General features: G+C 40.2%; 1 protein-coding gene across 1 annotated transcript in view; it reads left to right on the forward strand.

Moving 5' to 3' along the window:
• The window catches only part of FBXO42 (F-box protein 42), a 175,066-nt gene that overhangs the window by 93,481 nt on the left and 72,753 nt on the right, over positions 1-8,832 (forward strand). Inside the window, exon 3 of the mRNA XM_006866349.1 lies at positions 1,380-1,496. Coding sequence (XP_006866411.1) covers positions 1,380-1,496 — 117 coding nt within the window. The remainder of the gene's footprint in view (positions 1-1,379; positions 1,497-8,832) is intronic.

An 8,832-nucleotide genomic window follows, 5' to 3' on the forward strand; every position in this document is an offset into this window, starting at 1 on the left:
GAATTCCTTCTCAGGCATTTCCAAAGCCTGCCCATCTTCCAGCATGGAGTATAGGTCTACTACCAACTCATTTGCCTCAGTCACTTTCTCTTGTTTCTGGACCTGTGATGATATGGTCATCTGCTTCTGTTTTTTGGGTATATTCAGGAGTTATATGTGGCTTAAATACTTAGATGGGTGTGTATTTTGGTATTATCTAATATGCTTTCTGATTGCCTCTAGGTAGATGTCATCTGGAGGTGGGCTACAGAAATTTCAAGATGCCACTGTTGGTTGTTGTAACGTAACTCAGGATTTAATTTTCAGCCTATTTCCTTTTTTTGTCTGTCTGTCCCGCTCCACAATCCCCATTCAGGCCTTTTTCCTAGAGATAAACAGTTCAGGCCCAGCTGTGGCCCTTTCGTTTTAAGTGGAAACTGTCAGTTTAAATTTCAAGGGGATCTGTACACATGCGTAGTAGAACCCTTTAGTTGTGGGGGTGGGGTGTCCATTTATTCAGGCATCCCCTCTAGTCACCAGAATGGAGGTGTGCAGACAGTGAGAGACCAATAAACAGATACTCCCCCCAAAAAAGAATGTCTACACCTTTATTTCTGTGGTTTTCTCAGGCATCCGTGGCTGCTCTGATCCTTACCCCGCTTGGTCTTGCCCAAGATGACGGGTCTGGGAGCAGTTGAGCATCTTGAATTAGAAAACAATGGATTTCTTGCTTCTGCTACAAATTCCCCTACCTGTAAGCCGTACAACCTTCTAAATATTTCTTATATATGATTCAGAGTTCTGACACCATCCCCTGAGCCTGATTGGTCCGGTATTCTGTGTTGTTGCTGATGAAGCTCTTCACTGCACTTCCACCCTGTCCGGCATCTTGTTTGTTCTGTGATCAGTACATCCTGATTGTATGTTTTATCAGTTTCAAATTGAAGAAATTAGTAGAATTCTTCTATTTCATCCTCATTGGCTTTAGTGGTTGGTGCATAAATTTGAATAATAGTGGTATTAACTGGGCTTCCCTTTAAGCACATGGATATTATCCTATCACAGACAGCATTGTACCTCATGACTGATCTGGATATGTTCTTTTTGATGATGAATGCAACACCATTCCTCTTCAATTTGTCATTCCCGGCCTAGTAAACCATGTGGTTGTCAGATTCAAAATGGTCAATACCAGTCCATTTCAGCTCACTAATGCCTAAGACATTGATGTTTATGTGTTCCATTTCATTTTTGACAACTTCCAATTTTCCCAGATTCATACTTCGTACATTCCATGTTCCGATTTTCAATGGATTTTTACAGTTATTTCTCTAGATGTAGTTCTAATCATTTGACTTATAGAAGTGTCCAGGCTGAAACACTTGTCTTTTTGTCTTTAGGTGTAGCCCACCAGTGTTACCATGGTTTCATGAAGGCTGTACAGGAAGGAAACATTCAGTGGGAAAGTCGAACATACCCTTATCCTGGAACCCCGATCACTCAGCGGTTCTCACACAGTAAGTATTTATTGTGAATTGAAGTGAGTTCCCACCTATGATCTTGTCTCCAGAAACTGCTTTTGAGGCCTGTATTTTTGCTGATTTTAATGAGGAGAATGTAAAATTAGAACTTAACTTATTTTTATAATCAGACTTAGGGATAAGCAGGCCCCTAAATATTTGTTATACTTTTCTATTCTACTTCTTGGATTTTTCTGTTATCTTCACTCCAAGAGATTGAGGTGTTATAGTTATAATTGTCTGCATCTGACATCATGTAAAGGTAAAACAAAGGAAAGGAGTACATGAAGGCATTTCTGATAATGCTGCTTGGAGAGTAGCCAGAGTTTAGCGCCGTCTTACAATAACTTTATTTTAACATAATATATTTTTAGCACACACTGAATTTGGGGTCACATTTTGAATGTGAAGAGTATTGAGTATAAAATATAAATTTACATGGTAAAATGATAAACAAAATGTTCCGTCAAATATAGTTAAAATATTATTCTAAAATTAATTCCATTTTATTGATTTTCTAAAGAGAATTTTTGTGTTGTATCTTTGTTGTTAGTTCCTGTTCAGTAGGTTCTGACTCATAACATCCCCATGCACAACACAACAAAACACTGCCTGGCCCTACACCAGCCTCTCAGTTGTTGGTATGTTCGAGTCCACTGCTGCTGCCACCGTGCCAGTCCATCTTCTTAGAGTCTTCCTGTTTCTCTCTGACTCTCCACTTTTCCAAACATAATGTTCTTCTGCCACGACTAATCCCTCCTGATAATATGTCCCAAGTATGAGAGACAAAAATCTTGCCATCCTTGTTTCTAAAGAGTATTCTAATTCTACTTCTTCCAAGTCATTTGTTTGTTCGACTGGAAGTCCATGCGGTGCTATTAGTATTCTTTTCCAACACTATGCATGGATTCTGCTACAGTCTTTTTATTCACTGTCCAACTTTCACATGCATCTAAGGTGATTGAAATACCTTGGCTTGGTTCAGGTGCACCTTTGTCGTCAAACTGACATCTTTGCTCTAGAACACTTAAGTCTTTTGCAGCTGATTTACATCATCGTTTGATTTCTTGACTGCTGCTTCCTTCCATGAGTGTTGATGATGGATCCGAGCAAAATGAAGTCTTTGACTTGTATTTATTAACAGTTCTGCATAAAGAAAGCACATTGGGGATAGGGTAATAAGCATGGAGAAAGGAGGTACTTCTCAGAAATTTCTCATAATTGCAAATTCCAATTGAACAGGATTAGTATCCTATTCAAAAATTCTCAGCAACTCTCCATGCCTACGAGATAAAATCTGACCTTTATATTCAAAGCCTTCCTTAATTTGATCTAAACCTAACTTTACTACTTCATCGTCCCATTTTTCCCAACAGTGCTCTGCTTCAACCACCTGCCATTTAATATTTGCCACATCAATCTCGTCCTTCCTAGAGTGTTCTCATTCACTTTGCTGATGCCTGCCTCACCTCTCCTTTAGATTTAGTTGAAGTTCTGTCTTCTGCATGAAACCTTTTCTCAACTCTCTAACCCAAAGACAAATCTTTCCTGTTCTGAGCTTATGTAGACATAGCTGGAAACACTTATTTGGCACTAAACTCATATTGTCTTTCATTGTTAGCTTGTATATGCATGTGCTATTTAAAACAAAACAAAATACTCTATTTTGAACCATTGAGGAAAGAAGCATATATTATTTATTGTCGTTAAGTGCCTTGGAGTTGGTTCTGGTGCATAGTGACACTGATTAGAGTTTCCGAGAAGCAACTGGTGAGTTTGAACTGCTGACCTTGTTGCTGGCAGTGTTTATCATATATTGCCACACCAGGACTATTCTACATATAAAATATATTTTCTCACAGAATTCCCTGAGGTTCAGGAATCTGAGAGTGGCTTAGCCTAGGTGGTTTTGACACTGGTTCTCTTATGAGGTTGGAGTTAATCTGTCAGGCAGAGCTACAGTCACCTAAAGGCTTGATTGGAGCTGGGAGGTTTGCTTCCAGACTAACTCAAGAAACTGTTTTTAGGAGGCTTCAGTTCCTCACTGTGTGGACTTCTCTATACAACTTCTCATGACTATCTAAGAGGATATCTATGAGTCGGAATTGACTCAATGACAGTGCTTTTTTTTGGTTTTGTAAAGGGAGAGTACAATTAGTGAGTTCACCAAAGTTCAGAGATTGGTGAACTTGAGTACTTGCTTAACATTTTTAGTTTTAAAATCTAAGAAGAGATCTGTCACATCTCATTGTCTCTGTTGGTCTGTCTCTTGTGTTTTTGTTTTTTCCTTCTCTCTCTGTACCATGTTTGACTAACTGGCAAACTGAAGAGAACACGTTGGGTGCCCTGGAGTCTGTTCCACCTCGTAGTGATCATATGTCTAACAGAATAAATAGTGCCTGGTCCTGCGCTTTCCCCCCAGGTGGTGCTGTGTGAGTCCACTGGGGCAGCCACTGTTTCAGTCCATCTCATTGAGGGTCTCTCTCTTTTTTTGTTGATTCTCTACTAAGCATGATGTCCTTCTCTAGCAATTTGACCCTCCTGGTGAAATGGCTAAAGTAAGCAAGATGAAAGAGCATTATGGGAGAGGATGAATACAAGGAAAAGGACAATTTTCAAAACAGTAAAACAAGGAATTCTTTAAATGTCTTTCCTTAGATGGTTTCTCTTCCTATTCTGCGTGTCTCCTTTGATTCTGTTTGTTTCTTATCCCTAACTTGGGTTGGGAGTCCTGGTGTAGCGTTGTAAGATAAAGCACTAGACCACAAGGTCAGCGTTTCAGACTCATTAGCTGCTCCTTGGAAACCCTATACAGGGTCGCTATGAGTTGGAACCTGCTCAACAGCACTAATCAACAACAATAACTTGGGTTGAGCTCTAGACCCACATTTTCTAATTATTAGCTTACAGTGCCACAGAGATATATAGATGGTTCATATTCAGACACCTAAAAATAGAACTCTGCCCTCCCTCCCACCACTGGCACATTTTTCTTCGCTGTAATTTAGTTAATAGCGTTATTTTCTCAATTCCACAAGCTGGAAATTTTGGAATCATGTTTAATTCCTTTTTTTCCCTCTGCTCAACAAAAGTCAAATCTAGTTGATTCTGTTCTGATTCCATGATCTCTCTCATACCTGTCGTTTCTTTTCCCATCACCCCATGTGACCATTGTATTGGATCTTTCCTAAATCATCACAGTACACTTCGCAGTGGGTTTCTGGCTTTTCCTTTCTTCACCTGGACCTGGACTAGACACTTTTGGCAGCCTTCTCTAAAACTGGTGACAGAGCTGCTTTTTGGACATTTGGAAATGTGTAAGGTCTTTGATTTTTTTCCATGACTGGAAAGCACAACCAGCCAGCATTTAGTGGGCAAAGACCAGAGATGCCAGATGCCCTGTTGGCAATGTAATGATCCCAATAAAAAAGAATTGTCCTGCCCAAAATGACAAGTCTGAAATAAAAAGCTTGCCTTTAAAGCTGCCGCTTTTCTGTATCGTATGTAGACGCTTCCACTCTGCCTGGCGTTCAAAGCCTAAGCTTACCTTTGCGACTTCGGTGCCACATTCTTACACTGCGAGACCACCAGCCAAACTAAGCTTCTTGTTATGTCTTAAACTCCTGTACTTCATGATGTTGCTTGTGTACTCTCCTTTTTCGCTCAGACCTAACTCTCATTCCCCATGTTAATTGACTGAAAATATTCCGTCCTCTAAAACCCACCTCAAAGTCAAAGTCAAAAGTCACCTTCACAGATTACTTTCAAATTCCCACCATGGAGGTTAATATTAAACTCTTCCTCTCTTTGTTGTTACTTGCCATTGAGTCACTGGTGGGTTTGAACGCCAACCTTAAGGTTAGTATTTCAATGCTAATCCTACAGCACTACACCAGGACTCTTTTCCATGTTGTTGCTGTTGTTAAGTGCTGTCGAGTTGATTCTGACCCATAGAGACCCTGTATAGGGTTTCCAAGGAGCAGCTGGTGAGCTTGAACCAGCAATCTTGTGGTTCATACCACCTTTGCAGTCCAGTGCATTAGCCCACAGTGCCACACCAGGACTCCTATTATTTATTACCATCTGCTTTTCATATGACTGTTTGTTCAAGAGAAGGAAGAACTTTAGACCGGGAGGCAAGCATCTTGGTCCCTTAACCTGCAGTTTTTCTCATGTGTGAATTATGTATAGCAAATCTTATTTATGTCATAGGTTTGCTGGGAAATTTAATGGAGGAAATATGTACCAATGTATGTTTTAAGCTGCAGAATGGTACGATAATGGTACTGTCTCCTCCATGAAATTGTTGTTTACTTGAGGACAGGTAGGCTTCATGTTTTAGACACCCTTACAGTTCTCACAGCACTTAGTTGGTAGTTGATACCTAATCATTGTTTGTGGAATTAGTTGCAACAAAGATGTGAACTGTTTCACTTCTTTGCAAAAGTCTAGTATGAAAAAGTCTAGGGGTGTCTCCAGATTATATAATGCTTTCTTGCTTTTCAGAAGCCAACTCTCCTAGTTTTTTTGGTGAGTATATTCATGGCTAATCATGTAAACCTTGATTAATATCGCATGTTCTTTTCAGATTGATGTAGAGATCCATTGAATTCCCAACGTTATGTTTTGGAAAAATGGTTAGGTTTCAAATATGGTCATTTGATTCCATACACATGCTAATCATGCTCCTACAGTAGCCAGCAGGCCCAGACTGGATAAACGACCTTGCTTGTTCCATAGTTCCATAATTACAGACCTTATCAAATGTGTCTTGGCTTGTAGATGTGAAACACATGACAACACAGTCTCTTTAAGCATGGGATAAATGCCTCAGGTTCCTTCCCTGGAGACAAATGGGGAAACAAAAGAGATTGAGCATCTGAAGGTGCATAAGTTTGAGTGTGCCATTCATTCACTGAGCATTTTATTGAGTGTGACTGCCAGGCACCATGGAGGATATGAAAAAAAAGCAGAAAGATATTTCACTTGCAAGGATTATAATATGTTAGGGAAGTAGTTGGACTCTTGACATGGCACTATAGAATAAACACTGAACTTTGAATCACATGGTCGACAGTTCAGACCCACCAGCTGCTCCTCTGAAATCCTATACAGGGTTACTGTGAGTTAAAACCGACACGATGGCACTAAACAGAGAAGTAGTCAAGAACTCTGAAGGACCATTTGCTTGCTTTGTGTATAATTAAAATATGAATATTTGACTTGTTTTTGAATGGGAGTATTAGATAATAACTTGAGACATGTATCTTGCAATAGTTGTTCATGGACAGTCAAGTCCATTTCAAAAAATTTGGATAGAATTTGAAATTAGCAGTTGGAATAAATGTTCTCAATATTATTTCTTACACAATGTTCATACTGTACTATGAACTGTGTCTTTTTTTAAAAAAATCACATCCTAGTGGTCTAGCTGTTCTGAAAGAAAAGCATTCTATTTGGGTGGAGAACTTGGGTAAAAGGGAAATGACTTGAGTACTGGGGATTGTTTGAATTTCAACTTTTTTCCTAAAGACCTATTTGAACGTGACAGGCATCCCCCCACCCTCTTTTACTGAAACCAACATGTAGGTATCTTAAATAGAGCATTAAACAAAGTTCAGCAGGATTCCTAAAATAGTTGAGTGTATTATTAATGGTTATTTTCTCATTCTATTATATCTGAATTCTAAACATAGCTGCCTAAATTGACTCCCTTCCTCTCCCAGCCTCATTGATAATTGACTGCTGCACTTTGAAAAGATAGTGTGCAAAAGTTGTCTTTTAAATCCTATTAGTTTTGCATACTTTGGACTGTGTTTTCCTCTTCTGAAAACCTTTGTTTGCTGAAAGGGAAGCAGGAAAATGCTGACTGCCTACTTTTCGTATAGGATTAAAATACATGTGGTAAGGCCCTCCTGGGGCCCAGCTTCTGGCTGGATATTCATTCCAAATAGAGAAGAAGAATGTGTGCTACCTCTTTGAAAAGTAAAGGCAATGATGTTCTTTTGCTACATGAAGGAAACAGCTGCTAAAATTTGATCTTTTAGGAACAGGGATACATAAATGAGCTTTTGGACTCCTTTAGTTATAAAGTCATGGATTTGTTCTAAACATTGTTACAGTGGACACTAATTAAGAATTTCAGAAGTCATAGGGTATTGTTATTGTCTGTCTGAATGTCTGGGAGGAAAAGAATGTGTTCTTTTTAATGCCTGTTGCCAGTTGATTCATTTAGAAATTGTCTGATTTGTTAGGGTAGCAAGTTCAAGAGTTTTGTAAGAGGACCAAGAAACCTATCCTTTAGTGGAGATGAAAATGTGGCTCCAGTAGTTATCCTTTTGTTTGTTGTCGTTAAGTGCCATCGTGTTGGGTCCAACTCATAGTGACCCTGTGTAGAGTTTCTAAGGAGCTGTTGGCAGGGTTTGAATCACCAACCTTACGTTTAGCAGTCCATGTGTACCCTACAGTACCACATCAGGACTTCTTCTAATATCCTTTAACTTTATTCTTTTGTTTGTTGCTAAAACCGAACCCAACCCAATTTGTGTAATTCTTAGCAAATTTACAATATAAGAAATGGGATTTTGTAGAATTTTACTTCATAGACTTGCTTGTTGAGTATTGCATTTAAAATAAATTGTTTTAGATATAGACTAGGTAGTGCTAATGGAGGGGGAGGCGGCTGAACGATGTGCAAGAACTGCCCAGACCTGGTGGAAGTGTTAAATGAAACCAAGACCAAGGAGTGGCGGGGTGAGAGGTGTCTGGAGGACCAGGTCGACGGGGAGTGGGGAACGCTGCCTAGCGGGAAGAGACTGCAGCGGCCAGCCAGGCTGTCATACTTACCCCAGACATGAGGGTGCCGTCCCGGCCTAGCCGTTGGATCATGGCTTTGAGGTGGGCTCGAACAATTTACAGACCCACAAACACAGCCCAAAGCGTCTCATTACAACCCTGTCGCCCCTGCTGCGCTTCCGCCTCTTGACTGATGCGACATCCGACGACGGAAATCCCACCTTTGAGCTGGACTTAAGGGCCATAGCGCAAGGAGATTCATCTTTAACAGCTACCACACAACCGCCACTCGTCTGTCTATCGTGCTGTGGTGGTTTGAATTGCTGTGATTCTGAAGGCTATGCCACGGGTATTTTAAATAACCAGCAGGGTCACCCATGGTGGACAGATTTCAGATGAGCTTCCAAACAAAGACAGACTAGGAAGAAAGAGTGACAAACTACTTCTGAATCGCTAGTCACTGAAAACTCTGAATAGCAGAGAAACACTGTCAGATACAGGACCGGAAGGTGGGAAGGCACTCAGAATGCGACTGCGG

This window comes from Chrysochloris asiatica, unplaced genomic scaffold (genome assembly GCF_000296735.1).
Source record: "Chrysochloris asiatica unplaced genomic scaffold, ChrAsi1.0 scaffold00090, whole genome shotgun sequence".
In the NCBI taxonomy this organism is placed as follows: Eukaryota; Metazoa; Chordata; class Mammalia; order Afrosoricida; family Chrysochloridae; genus Chrysochloris; species Chrysochloris asiatica.